The sequence below is a fragment of the Peromyscus californicus genome, unplaced genomic scaffold (genome assembly GCF_007827085.1).
Source record: "Peromyscus californicus insignis strain IS unplaced genomic scaffold, ASM782708v3 Scaffold_6__1_contigs__length_162567912, whole genome shotgun sequence".
Lineage (NCBI taxonomy): Eukaryota > Metazoa > Chordata > Mammalia > Rodentia > Cricetidae > Peromyscus > Peromyscus californicus.
Genome location: NW_026294584.1, coordinates 52,652,031 through 52,671,671, shown reverse-complemented (window position 1 = coordinate 52,671,671; position 19,641 = coordinate 52,652,031). Strand labels below are relative to the sequence as shown.

The 19,641-nt window shown below is 49.5% G+C and overlaps 1 protein-coding gene across 4 annotated transcripts; it reads right to left on the bottom strand.

Moving 5' to 3' along the window:
• Positions 1-1,646: 1,646 nt before the first annotated feature.
• On the bottom strand, positions 1,647-18,315 carry Adck2 (aarF domain containing kinase 2). 4 transcript variants are annotated; one of them, XM_052720373.1, is made up of 9 exons: positions 17,394-18,314; positions 16,998-17,198; positions 15,768-15,914; positions 11,718-11,846; positions 9,493-9,588; positions 6,636-6,887; positions 4,764-4,892; positions 2,523-2,576; positions 1,647-2,027 (listed from the first exon to the last, which is right to left on the bottom strand). In XM_052720373.1, exons 1-9 carry the CDS (start codon positions 17,907-17,909, stop codon positions 1,890-1,892), a joined length of 1,662 nt encoding a protein of 553 aa, XP_052576333.1. In that variant the 5' UTR covers positions 17,910-18,314; the 3' UTR covers positions 1,647-1,889. The 4 variants fall into 4 exon arrangements, with proteins under 4 accessions (XP_052576333.1, XP_052576331.1, XP_052576334.1 ...); XM_052720371.1 differs by having other exon boundaries at positions 16,998-18,314; XM_052720374.1 differs by lacking the exon at positions 6,636-6,887 and having other exon boundaries at positions 16,998-18,315.
• Between the last annotated feature and the right edge of the window lie 1,326 nt (positions 18,316-19,641).

The window sequence follows — 19,641 nt, the reverse complement described above, 5'->3', positions numbered from 1 at the left end:
AAACGGGTAGACCATGCAAACCCAACCTGGGTTGGGTCCTGCCCGGAAGCCAGGGTAGAAAGAGAGAACCAACTCCTGACATTGTCCTCTGACCTCCTCACTCACATATACACATGACACACACAGTAATAACAAATTCTAAGAGCTTAGAAATTGGGAGGCTGAACATCGGGAGTCCAAACCCCTGCTGTGACAATTAACCTTGTGAATTAGGACAAGCCATCTATCTCCTCTGAGCACTAAGGCCCTTCATCTGCAGGAGTCATTTAAGATATTAGGATCAGGCTCATAGCTGCTTCTCAGGGAACTTCTCATTTCCATTTTACCTTCTCCGTCCTAGAATCTGAGTATTGCAGGTAAGCTGAAGGTCATTCACTCATCTTTCTAAATGAATCACCAAAAGGGGGTATATGAGGAAAAAAACAGAGATGACATAACTTCCTAAATGCTTGCTACATCCCCTCCCCACCAAAAAGGAGAGGACGTTGTTGGCTCTACAGCAGTCACTTATGGGGGTGGGGTTTTTGAGGATTGAACCCAGAGCCACATACATGGTAGGCAAGCCTCAACCATTGGGCTATACCACCAGCTTCACTATTCTATTTTGTTGTTTGGTTGGTTTGGGGTTTTTTTGTGTTTGGGGGGAGATGTTTTTGATTTGGGGTTGTTTTGTTTTGTTTTCTTAGTTTTTTTCAAGACAGGGTTTCTCTGTGTAGTCTTGGCTGTCCTAGAACTTGTTCTGTAGACCAAGCTGGCCTCAAACTCAGAGATTTGCCTGCCCCTGCCTCTTGCCTCAAACTCAGAGATTTATCTGCCCCTGCCTCAAGAGTGCTGGGATTAAAGGCATGTACCACCACCACCCAGCTGTATATATCATTTTCAAAAAAAATTTTTAATGTGGTCTGCAAGATTATATGGCATTTTCTAACCTGTGTCTATCTAAGGGCGGGAAGCACCAGCAAGAACCACCTTACCAAAGAGCAGAGTTAAGAAAAAGGAAAAGCAGGCCACCATCATGGCTCTAGTAAAGGTGCTTGATGGCAGGGTTGAAGACCTGAGTTCAATCCCCAGAAATCCCTATGGTTCCCATTTCCACACACATGCTATGGCACATGAGCTGTCCCCCCCCACACTCCCCACAGCTCTCCCTCTCACACAGCAAGTGTAATTTTATTTTATTTTATTTATCTATTTTTTATTTTTTGGTTTTTTCAAGACAGGGTTTCTCTGTGTAGTTTTGGTGCCTGTCCTGGATCTCGCTCTGTAGACCAGGCTGGCCTCGAACTCAAGCGAGATCCACCTGGCTCTGCCTCCCAAGTGCTGGGATTAAAGGCCTGCACCACCACCACGTGGCTCAAGTATAATTTTAAAGCAAAAGAAAGAAGGGGCTGGAGAGATAGCTCAGAAGTTAGGAGCACTTGCTTCTCTTCCAGTCCCCAGCACCCACGCTGTGCAGCTCACAACTGCCTAAAACTCCAGAGGATTCATCCAGGGCCCTCTTCTGGCCTTGGTAGGCATCTGCATACACACGACATACACACACATACACACACATACACACATACACACATACACACACACACACATACATACACATACACACACACACACACACACACACACATTTTTAAAGTTAAAAAGGGGAGGAAAACAGAAAAACAAATGTATTTGTCTTCTTCTGCAGGGTCTTTTCCTGAAATGGTGTCTCTGGCACCAGTTTCGGCTCCCCTCCTTTGTACCCTAAATAACCCCAAATTTTTCAAACAGACCGTGAAGCTAGGTCACCGGGTAATTAGTAACATTTCTGCCACACATCCCAATTTTAGATGTCTCAGCTGCCACAGGACAGACTGTCAGGATCTGCCTTCACTGTGTGCCCACTGCCACAGTCACAGGAACCCTCCTCCTCTGAGCAGGAAGGGCTTTGCTGCCTCCAGGATGTCCAGCTTGGGGTCCAGCGAGCGGCCAAGCCCCTCCAGCACCATGATGGCGAACACAATGGAGGCAAAGTTGCTCTCGAGCTTTACCTGGAACAGAAAAGAAAACAGCAGTTCTTCCCAGAGCTCAGGATTCATCTGAGCATCCTGGACAACCATGTCACTGAGCCCTGCACCTCTCCTGTGCTGCCCATGGGATTCTACCCTCTACCATCTCCCCACCTCCCTCCCAGCAGTCAGAAGGGTACACTAGGGCTTCTGGTGGCCCAAGGACAAGGGTCCATCCCTCACCTGAGCACCATTAACACAAGCCAAGGAGGGAAGGGAGGGGATATCTGGCTGGACCCTTTCTATGTCTTTACATACATTTTTCTCTATCGTCTAAGTCAGCCTGTGGACTGACTACATAGATTGACAGATTCACGGACTTTGTTCTCAAGGGACCATGAGCCCACTAGGCCTGTTTCAGGAGATTAAAAATCCACAATCAATATGCAAAAAATGCTGGAGAAAAGCGGGTCTAACCACCCCACTGCCCCGTGCCCTACCCCACCTCTTCCCAAGCCTTCTCTAATGACACCTCACCTTATGGATCATCAGCAGCTTAAAAACACTGGAAAGGAGGCTGGAGACATGAAGCTGGAAAACAAAGAACCCAGTAGCATCCCAGAAGCATTTCTTCCCTCGAGAAAGAAGGGCTGCCCAACAAGCAACAACAAGGACTTTACCCGGGCGGTGGTGGCGCACGCCTTCAATCCCAGCACTCGGGAGGCAGAGGCAGGTGGATCTCTGTGAGTTCGAGGCCAGCCTGGACTACAGAGCGAGTTCCAGGGCAGCCAGGACTGTTACACAGAGAAACCCTATCTTGAAAACAAAAAAAGGACTTTACCAATACAGGCCCCACTTCCATACAGGCCACAAACGCCTGCAGAAGAAGCCTTAAAGCCATGTCTACTCCATCCTTCTCCCCATCCCTTGCCACACTCAGAATGTTCCCAAGTAAACAGACTAGGGTGTAGCTCAGTAGCAGAGATAGAGGTTTGCCTGGTGTAGGCACGAGTTGGGGGGGGGGGGGGGCACATGTGTTTGTTTGTATAATTAGTAACCATCTGCATAAACCAAGTCACCCAGAATCTAATCAATATTTATATGTGTAATTCAGCTATTATTTGGCTTAAAAGGGCTTACTGGGAAATGTTATCATTTTTACTATTTTCTACAGAGAAAATATTTTCCAGTTTCAAATAACCCTAGAATTTTGAATTATAACCTGTTTTTATGTTCAAGCTATCTGTATATTATTTCTCCTGCACTTGCACATAAAATGTTTTTACATTTAAAAAAAAAGAAGACAAATACTATAGAATTGTATTACATGAAATATATAGAATATACAAATTCATAGAGACAGAAAGATTAGATGTTATCTCAAGATGGAGAAGAAAGGAATATAGAGCAATGATTTCTGAAATACAGACTCTCTATTTTGTGTAATGGAAAAACCCCACAAATGGACAGTAGTATCAGAACATAGTATCATGAATGTAAAAAATCAATACAATCAATGAATATCATAAATATAGTTATTGAATGAATACTGCGAATATAATCAATGAATACCACAAATGTAATTAGTATCATGAGTGTAATTAATGAATATCATGAGTTCAATTAATATCTTGAATGTAATTCATGCCACTGAATTGTGAACTTAAAAATGGTTACAATTGCAAATATTATGTTCGTTTAAAAAAATAAGGTGAAATGTAATCACCATACATTATATGTGTGTGTGAAGTTGAAGACAGCGATGTTCTAAAATAGAAAGTAGTAATAGTGTCATGGGCCTATGAGGATGCTGGACTAAAGTCTATCAAATTGTGCAAACAGGCAAAAAAAAAACAAAAACAGGTCAGCATCACTGGTGGCCACTCTGCATGGCCAGTCTGGCTAATGTAGGCCATCAACTTGACAAAGACAGGCGAGTTAACAGAGTGTAAGTCACCATGGGTCAGGCCAAACAAGGGACACAGGCTCATGACACATCTCTGCGATGCTGCCTCCCCTGCATGGTCAGGTGTCTCCACAACAGCTAGTCCCTAGATAAAGCAGGGGTTCTGCCAGCAAGGAACCTGTGATTTCAGCTTCTTGGAAGAGCTGAGAACAAGAAAAGATTTTTTTTTTTAACCTGCCTTAAAAACTCTACCTCCTGGGGGCTGGAGAGATGGCTCAGAGGTTAAGAGCACTGACTGCTCTTCCAGAGGTCCTGAGTTCAATTCCTAGCAACCACATGGTGGCTCACAACCATCTTAAATGAGATCTGGTGCCCTCTTCTGGCCTGCAGTCATACATGCTGTACACATAATAAATAAATAAATCTTTAAAAAAAAAAAAAAAAAAAACTCTACCTTCAAGCCAGGCAGTGGTGGCGCACGCCTTTAATCCCAGCACTCAGGAGGCAGAGCCAGGCAGATCTCTGTGAGTTCAAGGCCAGCCTGGTCTACAGAGTGAGATCCAGGACAGGCACCAAAACTACACAGAGAAACCCTGTCTCAAAAAACCAAAAAAAATAAAAAATGAAAAACTCTACCTCCTGCTGGGTGGAGGTGATGCACACCTTTAATCCCAGCACTTGGGAGGCAAAGACAAGCAGATCTCTAAGTTCCAGGCCAGCCTGGTCTGCAGAGCAAGTTCTAGGACAGCCAGGGCTACATAGAGAAATCCTGTCTCAACACCACCCCCAGAAATCCTACCCTTTGCAAGCTCCCCACAAAGAGGACCCTCGATTAAGTGTAGCTCTGCCCAAGCGGCGCAGTGCCTGCCTACCTTTTCCAGTGTCATGGTGTTCTCCCGGGCCTGGGTCACCAGTGTAGCCATCTCAGCCTTGAACCTTTCCACATCCTTGCACTCATTGGCCCGGGCATGATGCAGGATGAGTTCAGCTACTCTGTGGCCCTGGAAGGTACACAGGAAACGTGGCTTGGTCGAACAGAGTGAGCACACTGCATGCTCCTGTCTCTCAGTTGCTTCTGCCTGGCTTCTCTACCACCCAGTTCTTGTGCCCTCACCCTTTTGAGCTACTATCATCCACTAGACCTGCTAGCTAGCCAAAGAGTTTAAGGTCTCTGCTAGCCAGCGGGCCTGCCCTATGCTTAGCCCAGTCAAGACAATGATGCAAGCAGCCTCTTTCTCCCTCCTGGGCCACATGGAGTAAGTACTTCAGTCAGGGAAAGGCTGGAGTCCTGATGCTTAAGTTCCATGACTCTGATGACCACGTGGCCCAGTTGGGGCCACCAGGCCCTACAAGCTGGGCTGGAGGGCTGAGCTGTCCTGGTCCCTGCCATGCAGCCTTTCCCCTGATCCATGAGACCCTCCAACCCAAGTGCCCACAGTCTCCCAGGACATTCGGCCCTTCCCCAGTGCCACCTCCCAAAGTATGGCCACTGTGGCTTTTGTCCCTCACATAAGTCTGGACAGAGGAAGATGGCCCCACCCACATTGCATCCCAGTGTTTAAGCAGGAGGCACCTTAAACTGGCTTCAGACCACAGTTTTAGTTGGCTAAGCAGGGACATCCCTGAGTCTTGCTTCTTTTAAAAAGCTCTCTAGCTGGGTGTGGTGGTGCACATCTTTAATTCCAGTGCTCTGAAGGCAGGGGCAAGTGGATCTCTGTGAGTTCAAAGCCAGTCTGCTGGACTACACAGCAATTTCCTGGCCAGCCAGTGTTACAAAATAAGACCCTGTTTCAAAAAAAGCCCTCTTTTTCAACATTTTGTCACAGGAAAATCCTATTCCATGCAGTCAGAGTGTTTTCCCAGCCTCCTTGCCATGACACTTCATCTGGACTGTCAGACTTGTGTTCTCTAATAATAAGTCCCAACCCCTGAAGCCCCCAGAGTGTTTGGGGGAACCACTTACATCCCCACACCACAGATCCCAACCATCTCGCCCCACGTGGAGGACAAGTTCTCTGTGGTGTGGACGCTTCCCACCCTTTGCGGCCAAGGGCACAGATGGAAGACAGCCACTGTTTTATCAGAAAGCTAGAGGACCAGAGAGACAGCTCAGCGGCTCAGGGTGTCTGCCACACAAGCCTGAGGACTGACTCCAGTCCCTGAAAAGCAGGGCTACAGGACAGAGCTGCCTCCCGAAAGTCCCGAAAGTGTCCCCTGCCCATCCCATGCACACCATGTCTCAAGCTCACCTGCCCACTCATACACATCACACACAAAGATAATAAATAACGTGTGTGTGTGTGTGTGTGTGTGTGTGTGTGTATGTGTGTGTGTGTGTGTGTGTGTGTGTGTGTGTGTGTGTGTGTGTGTGTTTGGAGCTGAGGACCGAACCCAGGGCCTTGAGCTTGCTAGGCAAGCACTCTACCACTGAGCTAAATCGCCAACCCCATAAATAACATTTTTTAAAGCTAGCTTCCTGTCACCATCATGCCAACAAATTTGCTGACAGATTCACAAATTTACGACAAATTACAGTCACACAATGCAGAAGAACGCCTTCCCAACTAAGGGTGCCAACCTTAAGCTGCCCAGCCTGAGAACCAGCACATTGTCAATGCCCACCCCTACTCCACCTGTGTCCAACCACAGCAATCTGGTAACCCTGAGCTTTCACCAGAGACAAGGACTAGGAAGTGATTCATGCGGTTCCCCAGAGCCTAAAGGCTGACCCCAGTCAGTCTCACCTGCCCCAGAACTACAGCCAAGAAGACTGCCCGGAAATTCCTCAGGTCTGAAGCCTGCAACTCTGCCACAATGCCAGCATCCAACAACACCAGACGCAGTGGGCACAGGGCAGGCGCTAGGGTAGCCACCAGTGTGTCACGGACGTTCACCTGCTGCTGTTGCGTCTCCAGGCTTGGGGACAATCCATCAGCACCCTGGACCAGGATGTTCCCAGGGTGAAGGTCTCCATGCACAAAGTTATCCACAAATATCTGGAAGAGACTGTACCAGTCAGGTCTGTGTCAACCCTCCCACCCTAGCACTACTGGGGTACCTGCAGAAAAAGTTTTAGGGGACAGCTGGCTGCCAGTGACAAGCCCAAGAGGTGGACCTTCCACAAAGCCCTTGCTGCTAGATGCTCTCAAACAAGAGTTTGTGCAGGGCTAAGCCAAGTCAAAGGGCTGGTTCTGTTTGGTTTGGGTTTTCACTTTATGACGACACAGGGTCTCAGGTAGCCCAGCCTGGCCTTCAACCTCGGAGAGACCTACCTGCCTCACCTCTCAAGGGCCGAGATTCAAGGTCCTGCCTGCCCCAGCTGTCCCTCCCTGTCCCCAGGTAGTAGGTGACAGAACTAACACCTGGATTCAGACACCACCAGATCAACTCCGCTCCAAGCCACCCGGGTAGACCACAGATAGATCAGCCGTGCCTCCACCGACTCAGGAGTCAGTGTGGCTTTGACTGACTTGCAGTCCTTCCACACTCCCGGGGTTCTTTCTCAGAACCAAAGCAGCAATTTCAAACCTCCCTGTCTCCTCTGCACCCCATCAGTAGAGAGATAACCTCAGCTCTCGACTCGCCAGGCTTCTCAATTCATTGCTGGGGATGCCAAGTACTATCCTATATGCCCAAGTGCCCAAGTGGGGGCATCCGTAGCCTTTTTCTGCACATCACCTGGTTCCAGACACATCCCAGACCCAGCTCTAACAGCTAAGTATGTCCCCAGGCAGAGCAGGCATTTCCCGGTGGTTAAAGGCACCACTGAGATCCCCTGCCACAGCCTTGTGGAAGAGAGAATGAGGCTAGGGACCTCTACTTATCCCCCCGTCCTGATGTACAGGCATGAGATAGAAAAGCTCACTGAGGGCTTCCAAGACGAGAGACCCAAACAGATTACAGAACCAACATCAGCCCAGTGTGGCAGGACACGTGGGCCATAATCCTGTCCTCCCAGCGTTTGAGAGGCGGAGAAACTAGAATCAGGAGTTCCAAAGTCATCCTCACCTACATAGCAAGTTCAAGCCCAGCAACATGAGACCCTGTCTCAAAAAAGAAACAAAGAACCCACCCTTTGCCTCTGGGCTACTGCACCTCCCTGCCTCACCTCACTCCTCCAACCCAACTCCACCCTGAGGTCACCGTTGTCGTGACCAGCTTATCTCTGCCTCACATTCTTCCACTGCCTGCATCAGGATTAAAGAATGATTTTTTCTTAATTTATTAGGGGCCAGTAAGACGGCTCAGTGGATGAAGGTGCCCGCCACCAAGCCTGACCACCTGAGTTTGACCCTCAGGATCTATGTGATGACAGAGGACTGGCTCCTACAAGTCATTCTTTGACTCGCATGCGCACACCATGCGGCATGTGCGGGGTCACACATACACAAACACACTAAAATTTTTTTTTAATTAAAAATCTGGGGCTAGAAAGGTGGCTCAGTGATTAAGAGCACTGGCTGCTCTTCCAGAGGACCTGGACTAGATTCCCAGCACCCACTTGGCAGCTCACAACCATTTGTAACTCTAATTCCAGGTTATTTAATGCCCTTTTCTGGCTTTCTGGGCACCAGGCAAACTTTTAAAAATTAAAAGTTCTTAATAAATTAAAAAATATGCAAATTAAAAAATATACTTAACACCTGTATACTTGCCAGGCATGATGGCCTATAATCCTGGTACTTAAATAGTGGAGGCAGAGGATTAATGTGAGTTTGAGGTCAGCCTGGGCTCTATAATAAGTTTCAAATCATTCTAGGCTATACAGAAAGAGCTTGTCTCAATTTAAGTGTGTGTGTGTGTGTGTGTGTGTGTGTGTGTGTGTACTTCAGCAAATGTACTAATGAAACATGGAATTTTTTTAAGGGACTAGAACTCAGATGAGCCTGTTGCCCATGGATTAATCCTGACTCTGAGATGCTCTGCACAATGTACCTTCACGTCTCCCACTGCAGCGCACCCTTGGCACAGGCTGCTGTCTCTAGACAAGTCCTGCCAATTTTCTTCATGTTGGTGACCACAGCCTCCCCATCCCAGATGAAATGGAGCTACCTCCTGGGTGAAGCCCTGGATCCAGAAAAGGTCCCTTTAAGCTAATACTTGAGCACAGGCCCTCAATGGCATGCGATTCTTTCCCGCTGGTTTACCCAGTAAACATTGTAGTCAGGTCTGCTTTTAAGTAAGTCCAACACTTCATTCAGCACTTGGCATACAGCAGGTACTCCATAAATACTGAATGAATGAAGAACGAACGAATGAATGAATGAATGAAGCAGTATCTAACCCACATCATACCTGCTGTTGGTCTAAACAGTGTGCTTACCATTCTTTCCACAGCACACAGAATGCACACCACAGAGCAAGGTCTCAGCACAAGCTCTGGGTCACAGAAGCATTTGGGGGGTTCCACTCAGCTCAAGTTCTCAACCTGCAGCTCTCTGCTTGGCTGGCCCTTCCAGTCCATGCCCAGCAGAGCCCTCTGCACCTTCCCTTAAACATTCTGCTTGTGTACTGAGCCTCAGCACCCAGCTAGGTCCCCCCACTTTCCCTTATGCAATCTGCCCATGCACTGGACCTCAACATCAGGGGCCCCCAGCTCACCATCTTCAAAAGCATGTTGATCCCCAGCCTTGCAATCTCCCTCTTCAGGTCGGCAGGAGTTCCTGCCTGCTGGTAGCTGGACACTGGGACACTCTCCTTAAAGACAGCAGAGAGACAGCTTTAACCTGCTGGCCACCCCACCCCCTCCCCAGCCAGGTCACACATCGATCCTGTCTTTCTCGGACAGCAAGATGCCCCAGAAGCTGATCCTAAAACCTCTATAAATCTGTCACTAACACACTGGTTTTAATCTATTTACATTTCCTTCATATACTTCTCAAAAGAAATACCCAAGAGTTTGCAGCCATCAACTCTGCAACTAAGAGGAGAGAGATGCTTGAGGCCCTGGGAAGAGACAGGAGTAGATAGATGCTGAGATTGAGCCAAGAGCCAGGCGTGGTGGTGCAAACCCGTAATCCTGGCCCCTAGGAAGCAGAGGCAGGAAGAACAGGACTTTAAGGTCATCATTTGAGGCCAACCTGGAATGTGTGAAACTGTCTCAAAACAAACTAAAACAAGAGAATCATCCAGCAGAGACCTGAGCTGGAGCTCCAGCAGGAAAAGGGAAAGAATGAGCGGGCGACTAGCAAATCACCACTTGGTTCAGTCTGTCAAGGCGGCCCGCTGAGCTGGAGCACAAAAAAAAAAAAAAAAAAAAAGCCCAGCGGGGCTAAGAACAGCCTCAGAGTCACACAGCTGGGAGACAAGTCTCTGGATGTCACACTACCTTTTTTTTTTTTTTGGTTTTTCGAGACAGGGTTTCTCTGTGTAGTTTTGGAGCCTTTCCTGGAACTCACTTTGTAGACCAGGCTGGCCTTGAACTCACAGAGATGAACCTGCCTCTGCCTCCCGAGTGCTGGGATTAAAGGTGTATGTCACCACCGCCCGGCTCATTACCATTTCCTAATGAGACAGGTCTAGGGGACAGCTAAGGCAAATGCTTGCCCGAGCACTTCCTCTGTGTCAAACGTGTTTTCATTCAGTGTGTCACTGACTCCTGGGCAGTGCCATGCGGTCCCCAGCTAATAAGACAGCAGAGTGAGTTCTCAATTCTAAGAAGTCTGAGGCTACCTGCAGCTCTGGGACCAGGTCACAGCTCACTCCACTCTGTCTCTGCCTCCGGCTCCTCCCAGAGCCGCTATGGCAGGTGTATGGCAGGATGGCTATGGCAGGTGTATGGCAGGATGGCTCTGGCAGGTGTATGGTAGGATGGCTCTGGCAGGTGTATGGTAGGATGGCTATGGCAGGTGTATGGCAGGATGGCTCTGGCAGGTGTATGGTAGGATGGCTCTGGCAGGTGTATGGCAGGATGGCTCTGGCAGGTGTATGGCAGGATGGCTCTGGCATGTGTATGGTAGGATGGCTCTGGCAGGTGTATGGCAAGATGGCTCTGGCAGGTGTATGGTAGGTTGGCTATGGCAGGTGTATGGCAGGATGGCTCTGGCAGGTGTATGGTAGGATGGCTCTGGCAGGTGTATGGCAGGATGGCTCTGGCAGGTGTATGGTAGGATGGCTATGGCAGGTGTATGGCAGGATGGCTCTGGCAGGTGTATGGTAGGATGGCTCTGGCAGGTGTATGGCAGGATGGCTCTGGCAGGTGTATGGTAGGTTGGCTATGGCAGGTGTATGGCAGGATGGCTCTGGCAGGTGTATGGTAGGTTGGCTCTGGCAGGTGTATGGCAGGATGGCTCTGGCAGGTGTATGGTAGGTTGGCTCTGGCATGTGTATGGCAGGATGGCTCTGGCAGGTGTATGGCAGGATGGCTCTGGCAGGTGTATGGTAGGTTGGCTCTGGCAGGTGTATGGCAGGATGGCTCTGGCAGGTGTATGGTAGGTTGGCTCTGGCAGGTGTATGGCAGGATGGCTCTGGCAGGTGTATGGTAGGTTGGCTCTGGCATGTGTATGGCAGGATGGCTCTGGCAGGTGTATGGCAGGATGGCTCTGGCAGGTGTATGGTAGGTTGGCTATGGCAGGTGTATGGCAGGATGGCTATGGCAGGTGTATGGCAGGATGGCTATGGCAGGTGTATGGCAGGATGGCTCTGGCAGGTGTATGGCAGGATGGCTCTGGCAGGTGTATGGTAGGATGGTTTTCTGTAGTGCCGGGCAAGCCCTCCACCATTCTCAACCCTCTCCCAGTTTACAGACAGGAAGTACATCCTCTCTCCAGAATGAAGACCCTATGCGGATGGCCAGTTATGAGTGACATGCAGAACCAGAGCCTTACTTCGTACGTTTCCACCAGGATATCCCGAGTAATAAGGGGGTGGATTGGGGTGGGGAATTTCACAGACGCCATGTCCTGGAAGTTGTGCTGAAAGTGTTCTAGATTCTGAGCTTCATAACGCAGGTCTATCTGCAGAGGTGGAGAGGAGAGAAGAGTTAGTGTGCACAGGGAGCACCTCTATGACGCCAAGAAGCAGCTCCGCAGCTTCCCCTTCCTCTCCCCTCACCTGCTCCCCTGGCTCCACCAGGAACCTCGGAGAAGACACACCAGCTAGCTGCCGCAAAAGGCGGAAACATCCACTGTCCACGTGAACTCCCCTAAGGCAGATCTCAGATGCCCTGGGAGGATGTGGGCCTTCACAGCAGCCAATGGATGCCCATCTGACCTCAGAGCTCTTTTTAGTGCCCCAGTGCTCAGCTAGCCTAACCGTCCACCCCTTATGATCAATGTGCTACAGCCACTTCCACACAGGGATGGCCTGGGCCTCCAACCTATTGCAGCAACTGCCGTAGTTGAATGCCCACCACTCCCCTCCCCTTTTTTTGTTTGGTTTTTTTTTTTTTTTTTTTTTTTTTTTTTGGTTTTTCAAGATAGGGTTTCTCTGTGTAGCTTTACGCCTTTCCTGGAACTCACTTGGTAGCCCAGGCTGGCCTTGAACTCAGAGATCTGCCTGGCTCTGCCTCCCGAGTGCTGGGAATAAAGGTGTGCGCCGCCGCCGCCGCCGCCGCCGCCACCGCCCGGCTCCAACCCGTTTTTATTTTAATAAACTTCCCAACTTTTCTCCTAATCTACCTGATATATCCATGTCATGTGAATGGTGTCATCCACACTCTTTAAAAAAAAATTTTTTTCGCTGGGTGGTGGTGGCACACACCTTTAATCCCAGCACGTAGAAGGTAGAGGCAGATAGATCTCTGTGAGTTCGAGGCCAGCCTGGTCTACAGAGCTAGTTCCAGGACAGCCAGGGCAACAAAGAGAAACCCTATCTTGAAAAACAAACAAACAAACAATAAATAAGCTAACAAATAAGTAAGGTTTGTTTTACATGTATAAGTGTTTTATGTGCACATATGTGTGTATACCACATGTGTGCCTGTTGCCCACAGAGGTCAAAAGAGGCGGTCAGAGTCCCTGGAACTGGAGTTACACTGGAGTTGCCTGTGGGTAGTTCTCTGCAAGAGAACTCTCTTAACCAGTGCTCTTAACTCCCGAGCCACCTCTCCAGCCCTGAAGTTGCTGCTCTCTAGAATGACATCCAGGTGGGTCATGACTGGGCTCCTGCTGCTCTCTCTGGATGCACCTCTTTGGTGCTCCCTACCTTCCTCTACATCCCATCAAGTCTACAGAGCGCTGGGCATGCGTGCAGCCTGGCACCGTGGATCCCGAGTGTGGAATAACTGCCGTGACTGCACACAGAGCACTGAAGCAGACTTGTAGACACACACACCTGGCCTGCAATGTGCTGCTGCACCTGTCGGTCAGGGCTGGCCGGAGAGGCTGGTCTAAAACACACGGGTAAAATACGGGGATGTAGTTTCAAGAGATGGGACCTGAGGTCTGTGGGGCTTTAATGGGAGCTGAAGCTCAGGAGGGAGGCGAAGCCAAGAGTCAAGATGAAGAGACAGTGGTTGGAGTAGAAGCTGTTTGCTCCGTTTTCATTGCCTTATCATCAAACTGGCAATACTCCAGAATAGAAAGCCAAGCTCATCGGGCGGTGCAGGCACACGCCTTTAATCCCAGCGCTCGGGGGGAGGCAGGGGCAGGCGGATCACTGTGAGTTCAAGGCCAGCCTGGTCTACAGAGCTAGTTCCGGGACAGCTAGGACTGTCACACAGAGAAACCCTGTCTCGAAGAAACAAAAAAAAAAAAAGAGAGAGAAAGAAAGAAAGCTCTCTACTCTGTTCTGGTAGGTCTCCACACATACCTCTCAGTTCCCCACAAATTCCTATTTGAAATCCTAGCCTCCAAGGTAATGATATAACCGAGAAGGACTTTGCAGAGTGATTAGGTCTTGAGAGTGCAGCTCTGTAACATCCTTATACAAAACGCCTGAGCCCCTAGCCCCTTCTACCCTGGGAAGATTCCATAACCACAGTCTCTCGACTCCAGGCTTTGTCTTCGGAACTGCTGGTAAAATTCACTGCTGCTCTACTTATGCCAACAGCCCAAATTGTCCATTTTTGTGTTTTGAAATAGGACCTAGCTGCCTGGAACTCACTTGGATTAAGTTGGACTTGAACTTCCAGACATCTGTCTGCCTCTGCCTCCTAAGTGCTAGGATTACAGGCCTGAGCCACTACACCAGGTACCCAAATGCTATTGAAACATTAAAATGTGTGCCTGGAACTTAAAAATCTTCACCCAGAATATATAAATGAAGCCTTGGTACATAGCTTCTGAAACTCTGCCCATACCTGAGCCACCCAGTAGGGAGCCAGTGCAGATATCCACTTGAAAGCCCAAACACCTTCATGTAAGTTTACCAAGTCTGGCTATATTTATTTATTTATTTTTGGTTTTTTGAGACAGGGTTTCTCTGTGTAGCTTTGTACCTTTCCTGGAACTTGCTTAATAGACCAGGCTGGCCTTGAACTCACAGAGATCTGCCTGGCTCTGCCTCCTGAGTGCTGGGATTAAAGGCGTGCGCCACCACCACCCGGCCAAGTCTTGCTACTTATACAAATGCCCCCAAGGGTCCCCAACAGGGAGAAGGTCCCTGTCTAACTCAATTAGCTCTAAAAACAAAGCAAAACAAAGAGAATGAGTCTTCCTTCCCTAGAGGTCAGCCTCTGGTGGTTGCAGTTAATATGACCCCTTTAGTTTCATTTTTCCCTGAGGCACAAAGGGAGCCTGTATCTCCTCAGTGCTCTCAGAGGTCCATGGAGCTCTGGTTGGCCAGCTGGAAGGAGGAGGTGTTTCCCACTTCCTGGCCTGCCCATAAAATCTCTCCCAACTTCCATGTCAGCTCCATTCCACACCAACTATGCTGGAGATGGTAATAGGGAACAGGAGGGACAGATAAGGGCATTTTTGTTCTGTATCACAAGACATACCTGCATTTTATATTGCAAAAAGGAATCTCTCTGTCCAGTTAGTCATGGCGTAACCGGCACAGCATGTTAACTGCTTGCTGTGAGATGCCGTGCTCCCCACCTCTGCTCAGATGTCCCCACCGGAGAAGCACAAGGTTGATAACTGTACACTACACAGCCGGTGTTTCTAGAACTGCCTGAGCTCAGATGTCCAGAGAACCAGGAAGAGTGCAAGTGACGAACGCCAGAGAGGCACGAGCCTCAAAACTATAGCCAACGGGCTGACCAGAGGGGCAAGCCTGAGCTCCGGAATGAATGGCTGCCTTTGTTTCCCCACTCCCAGCCCACCCCATAAAGCCTGCTAACTGGAGAAAATATGTAAGGCGGGTCTTTTTGTTTCTAAAAGGATGTTAATCTATTACCATCTCAAACCACAGGCTTGCGAAATAAAGCACAATTTAAAGATTCAATTCTGAGCCAGTAAAATGGCTCAGTGGGCAAAAACACTTGCCATGGGAGTCCCAGTCTCAAGGACCCACTCTGTGGAAGGAGACCACTGACTCCTCAAAGGTGTCCTCTGACATATACATATGCCATGACATGCACATGCCTACCCATCTCCACACACCCACACAAGAAGAAATAAAATGTAAAATAAAAAACTGTAAAGGGTTAGTTTTTGTCTCTCTCCATTGGCCTCTGTGGTGACAGGCAGCACTGGTTTTCCAGTTGGGATGGCAGAGCCAATCTTGCAAAGAAAATGGGTCCTAAAGCCACTCCAAAGGAGAGCTCCCTCTCCCTCAGGTCACCTGAGTATAGGCAAGAAATAGCCTAGCTATATGAAACTGCTGGGACTGGGCCATTGTTTTGTTTCATCAGCTAGCATTACCCACCCTGACTAATAGATCATGCTCTGCATGACATGTTGGGAAATTACCTACCCATTCACCTGTTCAGAAGCATCTACTAATGGCAAGAAGTATGGTAGGTGCTATTTACAACTGAGAGAAGGAGTCACCTGTTGGACCATGAGCTTCTCAAATTCCTCCACAATCTCAGGCAAGCTAAGCCATTTGACTCCTGGTAAAAGCCCCAGGGCTTGGCTGCCAATCTTCATCAGCTGTAAATCCATGTACACCTGAGTGAGCAAGCCAGGGTGTAACACCTGCCAGAAAGAACCATGAGACAAGACAGAATCAGGAGACAGCATTTTACTGAGCAAGCATTGGCTCCCACCTTCAAAAGAACCACAGTGCCTCTCCTCAAAACAAAGGGTAGTAACACAATACCCAAGATGCTCTTGGGTAGTGGTCCCTCCTCCCCAGAAGTAGCAAAACCCAAGTTTTTTTTTTTTTCCCCTCCCTCACACTATTCACACCACCACTCCCTCAAGTCAGGAAATGAAACCAGGGCCTGTTGTGGAGGAATACACCTTGAATCCCAGCACAGAGGGGGCAGAGGCAGGCAGATCTCTGTGGTCTACCCTAGTGAGCTCCAGGACGACCAAGGGAGCTACAGAGTACGACTCTACCAAAGAAACCACACACCACCACCCCAAAAAAGAAAGAAAAGTAAAAGAAACAACTTGGGCCTGGAGGCCTAGTAGCACTGGTGATCCCTGCTACTTGGGAGGGAAGAATCATAGGTTCAAGACCTGACTGGGAAACTAACTTAGCAAGGCCTTGTCTCCAAACAAAAGTAGACTGAAGGCTCACAATATAGCTTAGTGGCCTAGCATGTGTGAACTAAATTTTAATTCACCCTAGATGCAATCCTCACTACGAGAGAGAGGGGGAGGGGGAGAGGGAGAGAGGGAGTGAGGGGGAGAGGGAAAAAGGGAGGGAGAGAGAGAGAGAGAGAGAGAGAGAAATGAAACAGCTTACTTTTAACAAGCATTGGCTGAGCTAACAACAATACAGGTTGAGCAGCCCAAATCCAAAACCCAAAACTGAAAATGCCCCCAAATCTGAAACTTTCTAAGGACTGACCTAACACAAGTGAAAAATTCCAAAATCTGACCTCAGGGGATGGGTTGAAGTCATAACAAAGGTGCACTAAAAATATTGCAATAACTTGTAGTCTACATGTATAAAGGGTGTGTGTGTAATATAAATGAATTTCATATTTCATGTTTAGACTCGGGTCCTATACCAGGATAGCTCATCAAAGACATGCAAGGTAAGTTGATCAAAGAAGGTAAGTTGATCAAAGATGGGGCGCACCAGACTGAGGCTGAGAGAGCACTTACTTTCACTGCTACTGGGATGAGGTGATCCGACGTAGGTGGATGGCCAGGAACCTGAGATGTGCCCACTTCTGACCTAACAAGGTCAGTTTTAGGAAGCAGCAGCTTTTCTAGAAATGCTTCATCGGCAAGGTTTTCTAAAGGCTTCCATTCCTTCGCAAAGGGCTGTCTCGGCATCCCGACTGCCCCGGTTCCTGAGGACAGCTGTGGGACAGAGAGGTCCCCAAGTCTCCAGATTCTGTCCTCCAGCAAGGCAGTGCTAGCGAATGCTTTGTACACCTGTGCCACACAACCTGAACCCACAGGTTCCTGGGTATCAAAAAAGAGGAGGCTGCCCCAGTCCTCCCCAAATGCCTGCTGGAGTAAGCATTCCGTGTGGGCCCAAGGGTGGGGGGTCACCTGGACATGCAGCTTGGAGAACTGGACACAGAAAGCCTCTGAAAAGAGATCTCGCCGGGTGCCGGCCCATTGGCCCAATTTGATGTATGTTGGACCCGAGGTCTCCGTGGCTTTCAAAAGTAGGTGGAGCCAGAGGGTGGAGAGGCTAGGAGACAGGTAGGTGAGAGGGTACAAGACCAGGAGGGGGAAGAATTTCGCCAAGAGAACGCCAGCGCGGAGCCCTAGGCGGAGACACAGTAAGACACGGCCCAGAGGCCCTGCTTGGGTCACTTCCACCCGTCCATTTTCAGCCAGGTCACTCCAGTGGGTCTTTCGTTGGCACAAGCTGCCAGACGCCCCCTCTCCAACATTCCCATGGGCTGAGATAAATTTGGGCAAAGTACCCAGCAGAAACCAACATAGTCTGGCATTGCGAGAGCACCCCAGGGGTCTGGAAAGGCCAAGTTCCTTCCCGAACTCAAAGCATCTTAAGTGTGACAAGCAGACCCTGACGGACAAACGCCAGAGGGTTACCATCCTCCCCAGGCCCCGAGGCCTAGGCTGCTTGCCCTCTACTTAAGGAGAAGCCATTTGTGGAGATGCTCCGGGAGAGTTGAGGATAAGTCGGACCGACCCCACCCCCCGCCCCCTCCAAGGGCCGCCGCCTAAGCCAGGCCGGGCCCGGGGTGGGCGGCGACCTGAACCAGGGACCCCGGGTGACGCGGGGTCAGCACGCGCGCGGGCTGTCTGGTGCCAGATCGCAGAGTGTCACCGAGCGCCAGGGGTGGAGAGGTGGACCCGTGGCCTGCAGCGGACGGCGGGACCTCAGAGAGCCGTAGCGAGGCGGGGGACACACACCGAACTACTCCGGGACCAGCCCGAGTTGATAACCGCAGCCAGGCAGAGCACTTAGCACCGGGGCCCGCGCCGCCGGCGACTTCCGGTACCTGGCTCCGCCCTCTCCGCCCAGGACACGCTCCTTAAAGGGGCCGCGGCACGAACCAGGCCAAGGGACACACTGAGTCCCAGAAGGGATTTAGCACAAAACACCGAAGCACCCTCTGTGACCCCTTTTTCCCTGTCGGCCTCTCCTTTTCGGAGCTTCGAAGTTTAACCCCTAGAAATGTTAAACCGCACAATGGATCGCAGGTGTGTCCAGCGGAAGGCGACCTTTTCAGCCGTTGGGTGTGGGTCCTGGGTTCTTGAATCCCAGGCTACCAAGACTTAGCGGTGGTGTTTAGACCTTAGGGAATGACTTATACATTTGACGAATACTTATTGAGCCCAATCAGTCTTTCTCTAATATGTATTAAACTAGGTATTATTCTGGACTCTGGGGAGTGGACATATTCGTGCTATTCTCACCCGTTAATTACTGCGAGAGTAGGGGGAGTCTATACAGGAACACGAGACAGCTAGGTGGATTAACGGTGCTTGCTGTCAAGCCTAACAACTGAGTTCTATCCCAGGAACCCACCCGGTGGAAGGCCACCGTTTTCTTTAAGTCGTGTCCCCCACATATAAAAGAAATGTGATGAAAATAAATAAAAGTGTAGCAAGGGCCACGGCTCCATGAGGAGCCCGTGGTGCCATAGGACCAGGCTACTTTGGAGAAGAAATAAGGGTCTTGGGAGAGAGGCCAAATGAAGAAAGCTCCAGAGTAAGAAAGACTTTTGATGTTTGTGTGTGTGTGTAATCTTGAATAACCACAGGGAGGTCAGACAGCCTTGGACTTGGTGGAGTGGCAGGGGTTGGGGGTGGGCAGTGGAGAGACAACATCGGTTTTCAAAAGTGTGTATTGTTCTTTCAGACGGCCTAAATTCGGTTCCCAGTACCCCCATCTAACAACTCTCAAGCCCCTGTAACTCCAATTCCAGGGAATCTAATGCCCCCTTCTGGCTTCTGAGGGTACACACACACACCAGCACTCAGGAGGTAGAGGCAGACAGAGTTCAAGGCCAGCCTGGTCTCCATAGGGAGCTCTAGGCCAGCCAGGGATACAGGGTAAAACCCTGTCTCAAAAAGCGACAGGGGTGCTGGAGAGATAGCTCAGCAGTTAAGAACATTAGCTTCTCTTCCAGAGGACTCTAGTTCCATTCCCAGCACTCACATGGCTGCTCACAACTGTCTGTAACTCCAGTTCCAGGGGGAATCCAACATCCTCTTCTGACTTCTACAAGTGATGCACAGCTGTGCATGCAGGCAACACACCCATACACATAAAGCAATAGTTTAAAAAGGAAGCAAGCTGTATGTATGTGATATGCTT

What these genes read in the sequence shown, in the direction of transcription:
- Adck2 (XM_052720371.1), bottom strand. Translation starts at nt 17,909, where the DNA reads ATGGTAACCCTCTGGCGTTTGTCCGTCAGGGTCTGCTTGTCACACTTA. An exon ending in TCAACATGCTTTTGAAGATG is followed by an intron (nt 6,888 to 9,492) that starts GTGAGCTGGGGG and finishes AGTCTCTTCCAG; the next exon opens with ATATTTGTGGATAACTTTGT. An exon ending in AGCTGCTGATGATCCATAAG is followed by an intron (nt 2,028 to 2,522) that starts GTGAGGTGTCAT and finishes TTTCTGTTCCAG; the next exon opens with GTAAAGCTCGAGAGCAACTT.